At 38.1% G+C, this 16,589-nt stretch overlaps 1 protein-coding gene across 2 annotated transcripts in view; it reads right to left on the bottom strand.

The window, feature by feature from the left end:
• Positions 1 to 2,845: 2,845 nt before the first annotated feature.
• RFX7 (regulatory factor X7) overlaps positions 2,846 to 16,589 on the bottom strand; it is a 140,817-nt gene continuing 127,073 nt past the window's right edge. For both annotated transcript variants that reach the window (XM_027553923.1, XM_027553922.1), the window contains exons 6-10: positions 16,444 to 16,560; positions 15,054 to 15,138; positions 13,741 to 13,948; positions 10,468 to 10,763; positions 2,846 to 9,019 (exon numbers count right to left, since the gene is read on the bottom strand). In XM_027553923.1, the coding sequence (XP_027409724.1) occupies positions 5,741 to 9,019; positions 10,468 to 10,763; positions 13,741 to 13,948; positions 15,054 to 15,138; positions 16,444 to 16,560 (3,985 nt within the window). In that variant the 3' untranslated portion in view covers positions 2,846 to 5,740. The remainder of the gene's footprint in view (positions 9,020 to 10,467; positions 10,764 to 13,740; positions 13,949 to 15,053; positions 15,139 to 16,443; positions 16,561 to 16,589) is intronic.

Below are 16,589 nucleotides of genomic sequence, written 5' to 3'. Positions count from 1 at the left end.
CAATACACGAGGGCATATATTTCCAAGGATAGAGAGAAGGGAAAGGAATTTGTTTAGAGGAAAGTCACAAAATACAGCAAAATCCCAAAATAAAAATGCAAAGGAAGTATAAAAAATATAAGGATAAGTTACACAGAAAGAAAATTCCCCAAAAAATCAACCTTAATTTTAAGCCAGAAAGAACATTTCAAAGAAGCCAGCAAATCAAACTAATACAGCAGGTAATTTGAAGAAGTATCTTTAGATACAGTGTCATAGTTAAGAACTAGGCTTTGGAACCAAGTTAATTACAGCTTTTCCTATTATTAGCTATTACTCCTACCAGTTGATCTCTGAGCTAAAATTTTCATTTGAAAAACAATATTCTTTCAGAATTGTTACAGTGAGAAAACCAAAATATACATGCAGTATTTAGCACAGGGTTTAGTGCAAGAGAATATTCTATATATGGTAGTAATACCATCCTCATGATGTATTTCATTTACAAAATTATTTTCCTTTCTCTCCCAAATCAAGTACTTCTTAGACATAAAATCTAGAAAATCATAGTCTTTTTGTTTTTCCCTTTCTAAACTTATGCACAGATTAGAGATCCAGGGATGGTCATACACATTTTTAAAAATTTCAGATTATATACGATTGATAAATTATCCCATCCATAAAATCTGTAATTCTAATTGTTTAAAATTCATTTATAGCAATGTTTGTCAAAATAAATCTCTACAGTCTTAACAAAAATCAAAATTTTGGTCTTCTATGACAGTAGCAGGTACTGAGGCAATTTGCATTTATGATATTCAATATCTGATTTTTCTCTAGAGGGGGAAGGCAAACCACAGTTAGTTAACAGGAAGAACCTTCTTTTGCCCAGTTCTTGGATCCTCAGTGTGAATTCTCCGTTTTCCTTCCAGATAGCACGTCACATATACCTCTATTTGGCACTTCTCAAAGAACACACAATTAGTTCTTCACAAGACTGTGAGCTTCTCTCAAGAGTGGGCACTAAATCTTAAGTTCCTTGTATCTTCTCTAGGTTATGGGACTTATTTTAGGTAGATGATCACATGCTCCTGAAAATGGGCCCCCTCCCATAGCTATAAAAAATGAATCAAGAATCTTAGCTAGTCAGTTTTAGGGTAGGTCTCTGACCTTGTTTTTTCTAATAAGACGAAGTTGGGGATAGAGTGGGAGGGAGTAATGGGAGAGCCTGGGAAATATTTTTTCTTTTTCTCTCTGATAAAAGGCTGAGAGCTGCCCTTACCACCTTGTTTGGGATGTATGAAGGTAAAATATTTGGAGCTGTGGCAGCCATCTTGTGACCATGAGGCAACAGACACAGAACAGCAACGTTGAAGCTGATAGAACACAGAAGAAAAACAAGTCACTGAATGAACCTTCAGTACCTCCTATCACCAAAATTCTTATTAAGCTAAGATAAATGTCTTTATGGCTTAATCCACTGTTGGGTTTTCTCTAGTTGTAGCCAAAAGCACCTCAAGTACTACACAACACTTTTCCTCCAGAATGCCTTCCTGGTTTATTGTATCCACTGGTTCCTGTTTTGTTTGCCTATTCTTGATCATACAAAAATTACACCACCCCCCTTTATTACTGAGAATCCTAAATACTTAACTATACAGAGAGTATATGACTTTTACCTTGAGTGACTGCTGACTGTCTTCCTTAGGATTTTTCATTTTCTTCAAGTACTTTAGAATTTTTGTTTGCAGGCTCCTCTTATGAGTCTTCCTGCTCTTCTCTTCCTCCCTTCCCAATCTCCACTCTTCTTGCCTTTTATGATTGCTTCTACCACCTGTCCACACTCAGGGCTCTGGTCCTGTGGTGAGAGCGGGGCTACTGAAAACCTACATAGATCTGTTTCACAAAGAAGGAGGCTCTGGCTCAGGCAAGACCTGGCTACAATCAATATAAGTTACAGTCCTAGGCACTGGTTGTTGCTGCATCTTAGTATCAAAAGTGAGAAAACTTCAAGTCAGACTGTGGCTTCTTACTCTTTAAGATTTGAAATTTCTAGGTGGTCTTTCTTGCTTCCAGACCTAGAACTCAAGTTCTGGCTTACAAGTTCAGTGCACTTATCACTTTGTATTTCTGGTTCACCAAAATGCCTATAATGCTTTTGGACATAGATATGCTTTAAAATCTTCCCAATTTTCTATTATTTTTCAATTCTGCTACTGCTGCTGCTAAGTCGCTTCAGCCCTGTCTGACTCTGTGCGACCCCATAGACAGCAGCCCACCGGGCTCTGCCACCCCTGAGATTCTCCAGGCAAGAACACTGGAATGGGTTGCCATTTCCTTCTCCATTGCGTGAAAGTGAAAAGTGAAAGTGAAGTCGCTCAGTCGCGGCCGACTCGTAGCAACCCCATGGACTGCAGCCTACCAGGCTCCTCCATCCATGGGATTTTCTAGGCAAGAGTACTGGAGTGGCTTGCCATTGCCTTCTTCGGTTTTTCAATTCAAAGATCCCCAAATACCCATATCTAGGTACACCATGGACTAACATTTTAAAGCAAACATTTTATGTCAATGAACAAAAGGAAAGATTTGTTGTTGTTGTTACAACATAAAACGCTATATCATTCATCAGTAAAAAAAAAAAAATCATTAAGTGAACAGCAGAGTTTGGATGAACAAGCTAAGATCCATATAGCCTTCTGGATTAATGACAGAGACTAGATTTAGCAGCACTGCTCCTCCTTATGTTGATTTTTTCCCCCCATTTCCTCAACTTTCAGGAGATCAAAGGAAGAAGTGCTTCAGGTCTGTTTACAAAATGACATGCGCTCTACATAAAATAGATCCCATAAATCACTTTAAAATCCAGTCAGTTTAATATAAAATGTTTTTAATTGTTTTTGAAAACATTTAAAAAACAATTTTTGAGCACTTTCAATAAAAAAAGAGAACTGAAATGCTACTGCAATATTCAACTACTGTAGTTTCAGCAGGTACAACAGACAACAAAACACTGGGGAAATCTTGACTTTTTGCACTAAATGAAAACATGAAACAGGGCTTGTTTTTGTCATTTATGGTGTAGTAAAGCACATTATAGTACAAGACTCTTATATGAACCTCTGATGCACTGCACAAAAAAACACTTTCCTTCTTTTCAGTTCAAAAGTCAGTGCTTATTGCAATTATATGCAAAATTATTTACTTCATGAAGTCTTATCATGATAAACAGTATGCAAAATGTTTAAAACATCAAAACAATGAAAATAATCTGAGAAAAGAACATATTCAACAATAACTAAGCAGAATTAGTAAACATAAAAAAGTAAATAACTTGTGAATAACTATGTCTGTCTGGTTAACACTGAACCAGTTTCAATACAGCCAAGAAAAAAAAAGTGGTTACAGGAATACCTAGTACTGTACAAGATAAGTCAATAACACTCATGCACATTTTGTGATCATGTATTAACATGGTGAAGCAAACTAAACTTAATTCTTCCTGCTGTAATATTCTCATGTAAGAGAATAAGAAATAGAAATATCTCATTGAGATTAATGCACATTGCTACATAAGACAATTTTATCTGTCACTTTGATGACATTTTGTCTTTTCATAATGAAACACATTTAAAAAGTTTAATCTGTGGACTGTATTGGTTGCATTTATCCTAAGAGATGTGCCTACCACAGGTTCAACAAATTTAGTGCAATATATGAATCCCAGAAAGTTTGCTGAACGAATTCAACCAAATTTAAAGTGTTTGCTGCAATACTATACAGGGGTTAAAAATCCTCCAGTCTTTATATTTTTATCAAAAAAGATTCCCATTATTTTTTATATTAGTAGGAAGCTAATAATGTAAACAAGGGATTAGAATGGCCTCAAAATCTCCTTTTCAGAGTATCTCATATAGAAAGGCTCCCATCATTTGTTAAGAGAAATCACACAGTTTCCTTTGGGTATTGCATACTTTGGTGTGCAGTAGTGCTGTGTCTCAATGTACAGTGAAGAAATAACTAGCATCAAGGAAAAAATATCTAACAGATCATTAAATCAAGATAACAGCAAACACACAAATGTCAGTAACTAGGACATATCAATATATAAACCTCTGAGCCAACCCTAGCACCATTTATTTATCAAAATGTTAATATCCTACCTTGCAAATTTACTGAACAATGAAACCGTATTAAACTCATCACATTTGTTAAATATTCATTGATTGTAGTCTTCTGATTGGCTTACTAATTAAGGTAAAGGAAAGCTTAGTTAGGTTCAAGGTAGCAGACAATGGTTTAAGAATAACTTTATAAATTTAATGGCAAATTTTTAAGTCTATTTGAAACTAATCTTGAAACTCAGTTAAATGGAGCTGTCAACTAGTGAGAAGACTTGTGTCAGCATGAAATTCATAAATAGTTATTCACAAAACAAAATGGGAGCTATAAGAGAGAAACATTCTAAAACAAATCCTGAGTGCTTCTTTTTGCAATTGTGGTTATCACAATAAATAAATTAAGCATGTTATAAAATGCTCCTCTTCTTCAAGTACTATTAGATATCCCCTTTGTTTTATCAGAGATAAAGATTTGTGACTTCGGACCTCGGGTGATGAAATGTTGTCTTTTCAGTTTTTTGTGTTATTTCTCTCCTGCTTGCTTGTGTTTCAAAGGGATCCCATGATCAAACTGCATTTCTATGTTCAGGAGGAGTGAAGGAGCCAGTCGCTAAATTGAGGACTTAAGAATACTATAAATAAAAACCTTCAAAATAAATCTTAAATAGAATTTAATATGTGCATACAGACATATTGTGATGAAACTAAGAAAATGCTTTTTAGTTTCCTTCTAAATTTCCCTATCTCAACTAACCAGATAATAAAACATAAGATATTCTTCTAACATGCTTGCATTTGTTCTATTAAATTACAACATTTCGCATTACTTACTTGCTTTGTTTACATACGTGTGTGTGTATGTGTGCACACGCCTGCATGCGTGCACGTCTTCTGTGGTAGCTCCATATTAAAACTAACATTTTAAAAGAAGACTAACACAAGGTCACAAATAAAAATGGCTACTAGTTTTTCCTTTTAATAATTTTAGTGCAGCTTTTGCTTTCCTTATATTAATATTTCATTTTCCATTATTTCCTCCTATTTAAGCCCTTCGTTGCAGGTGCAAATGGTACTGAAGTCCCAGAAAGTCCTACAGAGATTTTATTTTTTCATTCTACAGTAGCTCTATGCTTCAAGCCTAAATACTTATAATAACCTGAATATTATCCCTGTTTCAAGGAAGACCTTCTTGTCTACAGTTCACTTTAGCTATGATTTCATACTTAAAAAGATAATGCCAACAACAACAAAATATCCTATATCTAAAATCAATGGTTTCCTCTAAAATCTGTGCAGATCAACCAATGAAATAAAATGAACTTATACAAAATAAAGATCTAGACTGCTCTTGTAAAAGCTGGTTATTCTTTTGTTTACTAGCAAACAATGTGATTAAATGGGGGAACATTACAAAATTTAAAACCTAATATTTGTTTTTCTACAGCCTACTCTTTTCAGAAACTTGGTAAGAACTGAGGCGAGTCTAACCATTTCCTACTGAAGAAGAAACCACTTCGGCAGCAAACTCTTTTTAAAATGTCACAATTAATAGTAAGTGTTTCTGCTGCGGGAGGCACTTCCATTAAGACAAATACAATACATATGTCTTTAGTTACAGTGTGCTACATATTATAAAACACAATTTAACCCAACATTTCAACAGTAGGATGGTCCTTGCTTTCTATCCATTCAAAACCTGATGAAGTCATAGAGCTCATGGAGTCACTGCAAATTTGTTGAAACAAGGGGTCATTCTTTAATTCTTCCAGTGTAGGTTCATCATCTTGTCCCTGCTGACGACCTGGATCAAACAGTAGATTTGGGTCTAGAGTGTTCAAATCGTTGATGCTGCCTGAGAGCTCAGAAGACAACCTGATGTCGCTAGAGAAGTCAGACGCAGGATTAGTGAGGTCAGGTGCTACCTGACCTACTAGCTGCTGGCTGGTCTGCAAGCTGTCTCCACTCAACAGGTCTTTAACAGTGCTGCTGAAATCTAACTGTTGCTCTCCAATTTCTGATTGTGCTTGATTATCCCCAGGAGAAAAACTGATCTGATCGGTGCTATTACTTTTGGTGAGGTAAGATGGTGCTTGGAATTCATAAATAGAAGTGCTGGAATCAATCATATTCTGCGGATTGGCACTCGGAAAGACAGTGGACGTTTCCAAAATCTGAGTGAGATTCATCCGGGCGGTGTAATTGGAGGGCAGATTGTTCATGCCCAAACCTCTCACAGCATCATCATTGTCAGAATCAAGTTTACTCAACAAAACATTGGTTATTTTCTTACTGTTCGTTTGCTTTTGAAGAGCGTTTGGGAAGGCTGTTTGCATCATGACTGTCAATGGAACTGATTGACTTCTTTGAGCTATGTTGTTGGCACATGCATCTGTGTGGACATTTGTGAAAACATGAACTTCGGGGGTTACTGGACTTCCAAAGGGGGTCACGTTGGATCGGGGGATATTAGATACTGGGTAGAGGGTGCTTCCACTAAGATTACGCTGGCGATGAACAGCAGGGCTCACACTCCGGCACCTGAAGTTGCTGCTGGCAGATGAATTAGTTCCTTTATTATCAAGAGGGGCAGGGACCGCAAAACCCTCCTGTTTATTGGTGTTATTTACAGTGGCACCTTGATGCTGCACAGGAGAGACAGGAGTCAAACGACAAAAATGACTGTCATGATGTCTGGATTGAGACTGATAAGACTGCCCAGGCACAGCGAAAGCGTGAGGTTTCCTGAAACGGTCTTCCACTAGTTCCTGATAGCTTGGGAGAATGCCATGGCCAGAAACAGATGAATTACCAACCCCACTATACCCATTATTCATCCATTCAAGCTTGGTTTTGTCAGGGTGTGTGGCCATGGGTCTTTGCATTGGTTTCACAGGACTACTTGAGACAATGCTGGCATCATGATACGCCATACTGGAGCTTATTGGGGTAAATGCAAAAGGATTCCTGCATTCCACGGGGCTGGGAGGGACACTACTGCTGCAGTTAGAGTGTGGCGTACCGATGGGTGTATGTCGGCTACTTCCCAAAGCACTATCCACAGGTGTTGTCTGGGCCAGCCTGGAGCAAGGGCTCTCCCGTGACAGACTCTGCGACCCAGCAATCATTTCAGATGTGGGGGTCGGGGTTGGGGTGGGGGTGGGAGTGGGTGTTGGGGTCGGGGTGGGGGTGTGGATTGGAGTGCCATTGCTATGAATTGGATGATAGAAGTGGGTGCTGGAGGCGTGAGATGACATTGGAGCTCCTGGAGTCACAGATTGACTCTGCAGGGTCATTCCCAAACAGTTACCATAAGAATGAGAGTTGTTCATTGACATCTGCTGCTCCATGAGCACCAGCTCTTCTACAATACTATCCTGTGTAAGCTCATCATCAAAAGGAAAGTAGCTTTCATTTGTTTGGGAAACAGAAGGCTCAAATTCCTTCAGTTCGGACTGTAGAGGTAACTGATCTGAAGACTGTGCTTGTATTTGATTCAAAGAAGATTCTTGGATCTGGCCATGCAGCTGCTGGGAATATGTGTCCTGTGGCATTCCTTCTAATTCCCAAACAGACTTCTCTAAGTCATTGATATCCGAGTGCTCGGGAATTGTCATAACACTGATATCTTGCTGTTGTTCACAGCTGGCGGATATAAACTCAGAATCCTTAGTGACCTGTTGCCACTCATTTGGATTAAAGCTGCCATCTGATTTTGAATCATTGTCCAAGAGAAAGACACTGCCTTCCAGCTTTACTTTGATATCTGGAGATGATGATGGTGTGGTTTGCTGTTCTAACGCTGAATCGCTGGTAACAAGAGCAGAGGGATCCAAGGGCTGACTTGCCACTATGTGTGAGTTGACATGTGTTGAGACCTTGCTGGAAATCTCAGCACCTGCTGCTGAGCTCTCTGTTTTCCCTGAATGTGGAACCTTTGGGTCCTTCTTAACACTGCCTGGTTTCTGACCTTCTGGGATAACTGCAGACAGCTGTTCCACAATTGGTTTCTTTATAGGAGGCACCTGGGACTCTTGCATTGCAGAAGAGAGCCGCTTTCTTGGACTTTTAGTGCACACTTTAGGGTCTTTATTTATTGAGTCACCATTAGATGGTGAGCTGGTGCTGGTGAAAGTGAAGTTCTGAGTGGCAACGGAGAGAGTGACAGTGCTCTGATTATTGCCTGTTGAAGTGCCTGGCAGAATTTCATTACAGCGGTTTTTACATTTGGTCCTCTGGTCACAAACCTTAGTTGCTTTTATTTCAACAACACCTTCGTTGGAAGGTTTCTGTACTGCTCCATCTATATTACTTTTCTGTCCCGAGAGGGCACCAGGTGCTGTTTTGGGCACGTCGGTCCCGTCAGAGTTCTCTTGGCACTGTATCGGAGGCTCATCTGATGATGTCTCAGGCTCCATTTTGACTTCCACGGCAGAGGGTCCCCCGGTGCTGCTGGTCTTGGATCCGGGAGACTGAAGTGAAACAACAGAACCATTCTTGATCTGTGGGATGGTCCGCGCTTCTTCTGTTGTTCCTGTAGCACTGTTTGCTGAGGCAGAATGTTTCAGAGGGGTACTGCTGCTGCTGGGTGTGAGGGATATCGCTGTCATCTTCACCACATTTAGAGAACTCATGTGTGAGGTGGGCACAACGGCGGTCTTGATGGGACTACTAGTGAAGAGGACAGTAGTCGGAGAGCGGATGGTGAGTGCACTGGTGCTGGCTGGCTTGGGTAAGATCTGAGGGTAGCGGTGCCGGGCAGAACGATCCCCGCCGGGACTGGCCGGGACGTTCTGAGGAGTCTTTGGTGTCTGTTTCACAGACTGCATGTGCTGAGTGACCACCTGTACATTGAGGGGAAGAACTTTGCCATCAGAAGAACTCATTGGACTTGGTGAAGTTACCAACTGCCTGGTCCGTTGGACCTGTTAAAAGATGGAAAACAAAAATACCATATTTATCAAGTCCAGAGTATAAACAGCGATTCATATAATTCATTAGTATTGAGGCATTTTATACATGTAATGCTAAAAAAAAAAAAAAAAAACAGTTCCTATGTTAGACAAGAATTCTTTTAGACCAGATAAATAAACACTATAATACATGCAACACAGTGTAATAGTTACCAAATACAATGATACGTAAGAAGAATATTAAGATGTCAGTAAAAAACTTCACATTGCTAAAACAATGATTTTTTAAAGGAGGTTATAGGGAGCAGAGATAAAATCTGAAGAACTATCACAACTATTTAATATAGAGGTAACTAACTGGAATTTGTGCCAAGATGACTCACTCACAGGGGAGACTGTCTTATACGTGGACTGACCTTGGACATTACTAACAAACCACTGTGGATAAGGTCTCAGATAAAACTACCGCCTTCCCCAGTTCGCTGTATAATGATCAGTGCAAGAGAATGGTTCCCAGGTACTCCATGCTTTAATGACAGGATGATGACGATGATAATGATAAAAACAAGAAAAAAATAAGATACAATATCTTTCTAATAGTATCACAAATAACAACCTAAAATACCATCTTGCTTTAGTACAATACTCTCTCATATTAAAAGCCAGTTTGTCATAACCTTGTTATGTTGTGACATAACAAGTGTGGGACAGGCAAGGAGTATACCAAGACTTCAATTTGCTGATAAGGAGAGAGACTCAGAGTAACTAAGAGACTTGCCCGAGGTCCCGTGTTCAGCAAGCCAGAGACGGGACTATGTTAATGTTTTACTGATACACATTATAATTTTGTTCCATCTGAATGATAAAAAGAAAAAAAAATTAAACCAAAAAAAAAAAAGCCTGCATTTGTGTCATCTTTGCTGAGCTAGAGATGACAACTCTGACAACTCTGAAAATGACTCATCTCCTATGTAAAGCTCTGACTGGTTATACGCAAACTTATGTGTCTTGTAATTTCACTTCTGTTCTGTTTATAGCTTATTTTGTAGACAACAATGTATATCCTGAATAAAAGACAACTGACTGAAGTGAAATCTTTGTGTGGTCACAAACTCAGTTTATACCTGAATTTATACCTCTGCTTATGGAGAAGCCTGGTGGGCTGCAGTCCACGGGGTCGCTAAGAGTCGGACAAGACTGACTGACTTCACTTTCACTTTTCACTTTCATGCACTGGAGAAGGAAATGGCAACCCACTCCAGTGCTCTGGCCTGGAGAATCCCAGGGACGGGGGAGCCTGGTGGGCTGCTGTCTCTGGGGTCGCACAGTCGGACACGACTGAAGCGACTTAGCAGCAGCAGCAGCATACCTCTGCTTGCTGCCTTCTCCTGTGCTACTTTTAATTAAACAATGGACTTCCCACCATCCCAGTCATGCCAAATGCTGTTTAATTATATTACCGGAATGGGACTAGGGACAGCTGCCACGACGATACCGATAGGTTGAGGAGAGAGGATTGCAGGGTTCCCATTAGAGAGATTAGTCACTCCGTTGCTTGCTGAGCCTTCTGACTTTTTTGCTGAGGATTCTCCTGGCAAAGGGGATTGTAGTTTCTGTTCTTGCTGCTTCTTCTGGATTTTCCGTTGCAATTGCTGTTTAGCATCAATAGGAGATGGCAGAGTCTTCACTTGAGGCTGAAAGGAATTACTTTCAGCTGTAGGTATAAAAGCAGAAGGCTGGGTAATTCCTTTAATTCCTGAAAATAAACAGAAAGGAGAGCATAAATACTCTTTAGAGAAGGCAGTTACAATTCAATTTCTTTGATTATGTAGCCATCTACTGGACAAAGCAACAAACCCAGGACATTTTAACTCACATTACACTTACAGTTTATAAATACTTGCCAATATGGTTTTAATTGAACCTTAAAATATGGCTCAACTTGGTAGTCAAACCAGCAATAACAGATGAAGACTTTGAAAAGAATAGTAGCTATATCACTAACGTGCAGAAGTTAAGACAAGTCAGTGCCAAGCTAACATGTTTTAGATTTTATCAGCAGATGTCAGAAAATCTCCTTCCTCTCTTCTCTAATTAAGAAATTCATGTATTTTTATGATTTTAATATTCAGCCCACAAGGGGCACTCAATACATATTTGCAGAAACCATCTATATCGTAGGAAAGAATGCATGGGGAAAACAAGTCTTTAATTCCACAAGAATTTCATAAAAATAGGTACTACAGTTTTAACTGATACAATTATATCAGTATGACTTAGTAGAAATTAAGCAGAATTTCTTAGTAAGACTGAAGTTAATAAAGTCTAAAAAAAGCGTCTCCGAGGAAACTTTTTCAAGCAGTAGTAAGATGAAACACTGAGAAAAAGGAATGATAAAATAAATATGGGATAAATTTTAATTTAAGAAAAACTGGTTATGTAATAAAATTAATTTTTCAAAAGCTCATTTCACATCTAGGGAGTGGCATTAAGATCAACAGAAAGGGAGCAGAGTCAGTAAGAAGAATGGAGAGAGGCCAGGGGAAGACACCCCGTCCTGAGGGCACGCCCTGCCCTTCCCTTCCCCAGACGGTTCTGCTTTTCATCTTGTGAACAGCAACAGCCTGGTGAGTGGGAGACGAGAAGAAGAGAAAGTATCTGTAAACTCTCACCCACACACTCATTCCTCAACAATCTCTCATTTTCTGACCTTCCCTTTAATCACCTAAGTACTATTTTTTCCCCTCAAATCCAACTCAAATCGCACTGCTCCCATGCAACCCGTAGCCTCGGCTCCGGCTACTCAGCACCTGCACCCCAAGAGCCTCTGCCAACCGCCCAAAGCTCTCTGATGCCTCCTGCCAGGGTTTCTGGACAGGAACGGGTTCCAAGCAGCTGACTTAGAAAAGGACATCTGTAATACAACCTGTTCTTAATATGGAGACTATAAAAAAACAGATTCATCTTCAAAGGATGAAGATTATTCACTACAAAAGGTATTTTTAAAAGTGGCAGTGGCTGAGAACAAAATTGCAGGAGATTCTAAAATACTGAATAATGACACAGTTGTTAAAAGAACAGCCTCTCAAGCTACTTTCAAAAAGTTACAAATGTCTATTTATATATTGTATAATATATATTATCTATTTATACAAATGTTTATTTATATGATTGTCAGTATTTTCATTTATAGAATATACCTTTTTTCACACTTATGCCTTAAAAATCTATTAATTCAACATTCTTTTTTCAGTCAGCCTATGTGAATACTGTGGGAAATAAGACAGATGTTTCTTTGATATGATACCTATGATATCATAGATATCATGATATCTAGATACCTATGTTATCTCTTAAATCTTCAATGTGTTCCTCTTCTGGGTGTCAGTAGGGGTAGGAGAAAGGGAACATTGAAAGTTGAAGGGCCCATAAGATTTTTTGAACCTGTTTTGCCAGAAGCTAGAACAGTCTTATGTAAAGGAGTAACCTTGGTTTTGGAGACAGACAAATCAGGATTCAAATTCTGGCTCCACAATTCATCTGACTATGGACAAATTACTTAACTTCCCTTAGTCTTACTTTTTCCCTGATCTTTAAAATGGGAATAAATATCATGTCTCTTACAGGATTGCCATGGGAATAAATGAGGTAACAGATGTGAACTAACTAGCTACATCAGGCTGCCCATGCACTTCAGTCCCTGTGTAACTGTAAATGTATGGATTTGAGTCATCCAGTTTATATTGAGATAGGAAAAATTATGATGAGGCTCTTGTAAAAGGCTATTTTGATCATACTGATGGTCCTCAAATGACAAAAAAAAGAGATAACAGAACAATCTCACACACATACCACAAATGCTTAAAGCTTCTTAAACATAGAGGAAAAGGATTTCTTATTAAAATAATGAAGTTAAGATAAAAAAGTAAAGTTATTCAAGAGTATAATTATAGTCCTCACTGTGAGAAATCTACCATTTCACATTAATAAATTTTTTTTTTAAAGTTATAATTTCCTAGAGTAATAACAAAATTTATTCACTCTTTCTTAGGTTATTAAAGTATGACCGAAATAAGACATTTAAAAAATTTCATGAAAACAGGTACTTTATGCAGCTATTAACTTACAAGGGAGTCATTATTCTAGTGATACTGACAGTCCTCAAACTGTCAATTCTAGAGTTCCTATCTGAATAAAAATAGCTATTTGAATGCATATTTAAAAAGTCACTCGTTATTTCATAGTAATGCTTCATTCACATGGTTTACTTTTTGTGAGACTAGGTACCTTTCACATAGTCCAAAGATCATTTCATTTATAAGTATTAGTTTTGGGGACAGGAGTCTCAGCAAGTAATTTAAAAACTTAACTTTACTATTTACTTGTAATATTTATTAATTTAGAAACACATATATACTTAAAAGTGCACATATATATATTCCTTAAACTTTAAAATAGCAATGGAAAAATTAATGAAATACCAACTGGCAAATCATAACGGTTTCATATTTAAGCAGATTAACATACAAAGCTGTAACTTAAATTTTATCATGAAAAACTATCATTATTATTTTTGTTAGCTCAATAAGTCCATCTGAATTTAGTATTAAACGAAGAGTGAACATATACAAATACTAAAAAGAGAAAGAAGTTTTATGGCTAAACTCTTTTTTTACCACCAACTCTAGATGTAGTAACACCCTGTCAGTTTCAGCTTGTTAATAATTTTGTACCTGGTGGTGCTGCTGCCATTACAGTAAGTGCTGCCATCGACTTGGTGCCTATATAGTGACTTTTTACAAGGAAGCGGGCTAATTCCAAGACTGTGTCAAATGGCTGGCTTAACACCTTCTGGGCCCACTCACACACAAGACGGCAGGCAGAAGAGATAACTTCTTCATCAATGTTCTGAAGCTGCCCAGAAGGTTCAGCGCCTTCCAACTAAACAGAAGAAAAAGGGGGGTGGGGTAGGGTAGACTTTTAAAAAGAAAGTTAAGAGAAATTAAATTGAAGTACACTCAAGATACATAGGAAGTGAGTGAGTGAAAGTCACTCAGTTGTGTCCGACTCTTTGTGACCCCATGGACTGTAGTTCATCAGATTCCTCTGTCCACGGAATTCTTCAGGCAAGAATACTGGAGTGGGTTGCCATTTCCTTCTCCAGAGGATCTTCTTGACCCAGGGAGTGAACCTGGGTCTCCTGCATTGTAGGCTGATTCTTTACTGTCTAAACCACCAGTGAAGCCCTTTAATCAGAAGATATAATCTGAATCTGTCAGGTCAAAGCAGTACTAAGTGACTGGTGTTGGCAGGCATAAAAGTAGATCCTTGCAAATATGAGTCCTATGCCTGTACCTACTGGTGCATAGCCATCAGCAGCATTGTGAATATAACATCTAAACATATGTTATTAAACATACATGAAGAATAACAGATCTGAATTCTTCTAAAAGCCTTTTCTAACATCAAGAAAACAAACTATGCCATGAACTATATTTTCTCTTCTGAAAATATTCATTCTATACACATTACTCTGTAGCTCAAATAGTCCATTTGATGATATATACCATGAATATATCTATAAATCAGTAACTTTAGATCCATCTTTTTTTCCCCTTAATTTCAAGAGCCATGTGAAATAAGTAATGTACGCTAACAGTGTCCAGCCATTGTTGAGTTTTTGGCTCATTTATTTAATAAAAGGCGCAGTTCCTGGTCCCTGGTTTAATCCAAATGAGACTACGTAGTATGCATTTCAATGTTGATAATAAGGTACAATTTTACTTGGGATTCCCTGGTGGCTTAGCTGGTAAAGAATCCACCTGCAGTGTAGGAGACCTGGGTTCAATTCCAGGGTTGGGAAGATACCCTGGAGAAGGGAACAACTTACCCACTCCAGTATTCTGGCCAGGAGAATTCTATGGACCGAACAGTCCAAACACATGACCGTTGTTTGTTTATCCAAATGAGACTATGCAGTATGCATTTTGATGTTGATAATAACGTACAATTTTACTTATTAAAAATAAAAGGCAGAAATTCTTACCCCATCTCCAGTTTTGTGAAAATCAAGATTGGGCAGTGTTGGCATATGAACAAAAGCTTTTTTTCTTAGTCCACTGTAGCAATATGTAATAAATGGTCAAGGTCTAAAGTACTCTACATTAAATGAACTGTTTATATAGTTAGCACTTGGAAAGCAACCATATATGAAATGAGAATAAAATTGGCCTGAGACATCATCTACTTTCTGAGTTCTTTAGGAAGAGACTTTAATATTAGAAACTCAGGACACCTTTACTCTTTTGAAACTGCAACAGTTCTTATAGAATATTACCATCTTAAAGGAAACAAAATGATTCTCATCTGGTATAAATTTTATGAATAAATGTTCCTAATAAGCTGTGCCAGCCACCAGTAACAAACAGGTCAGAAGGAAAGGAATATCCAGATGGAAACCTGGCAGAGAGAAGGGAAACTCTAGCCAGGGCACAGGGACAAAAACAACTCTTAAGAGTGTCACAAGGGCTTTAACCTTTTCACTTCTCTTTTTCCACTGAAACACACAGGATTATCACCTGTAACATGCCAATGACACACCAAGACATTTTTGTTTGCACTCAGGAAACAAGACTAGGTCGTGCAACTAGTAGTTAAAGAACACCTGCCTGGAGTCATTTTAGAAAAGCAGCCTCTCCCCTTCCCCTTCTCATCTCCTCCACAGAAGAATTTTCATGATTTGAAAGAGGCCAACAGCTAAGCAGAGAGAAATGATGTATTTCTAATAGGATTTCTAACCCTCCATGTGACAATCTTCTTCCAAGGGTAGGAAGAACTTTATAATAAAGTCTTAATTTTAATTTCCTTACTTCTGTTTGCTCCTATGGGGCCTTTTCTATGCCCTGGTTTAATTTTAAAATAGCCTTTAGATGATTGGATGAAAAACAGTTTAAAGATAACACTAATCCTGCAGGCCAAGTTCCACAAGAAAATTTTTTGAACGTTGTATATATCACCAGGGAGAGCCCTATGTTTCTAAGGTAGAGGAAGGAAAGATGATAAGCTAACATCTTTTTCCACTTTTACTCATATAATTTTCAAGTGCTGTCCTATGGTATACTTTGATAATCCTCATTACTAAGGAAAAGAAGATCAAACCATTAAGGACACATTACAGTGACAAAGTAAGGTGAGATCTATCACAGTCTTAATAACTACCATTTGTTATTTCTCTTTCAGTGTGATAAATAGCTGGGAGAATAACATTTACAATTATTCTAAGTACTTTTGAGTTGTTTATATTTGTTGATTTAAATTTATTTCTAAATATAGTTGCAAAAAAAAAAATATAGTTGCTAGTTGAACTACAACAGCAGATGTTCAGTAATAAGTGAGAACTTTAAGAAATCACTGAAAATCAAACTGGTAAAGGATATTTAGATTTGCCTCTTGTGCCCAGACGACGTGCCTTCATGTTTGGAAAGACATTTTTCATAATCTTCCCGAAGTCAGCAGCACTTAATGGATGGTAACCAAGATTGTCACAATAGCTCCTGCAAGAGAAGGAGAGATCAATTTAGAG

The sequence above is a fragment of the Bos indicus x Bos taurus genome, chromosome 10, assembly GCF_003369695.1.
Source record: "Bos indicus x Bos taurus breed Angus x Brahman F1 hybrid chromosome 10, Bos_hybrid_MaternalHap_v2.0, whole genome shotgun sequence".
Classification (NCBI taxonomy): Eukaryota; Metazoa; Chordata; class Mammalia; order Artiodactyla; family Bovidae; genus Bos; species Bos indicus x Bos taurus.
Note: the sequence above shows the minus strand (reverse complement) of the source record. Positions and strands in the feature narration are given on the sequence as shown.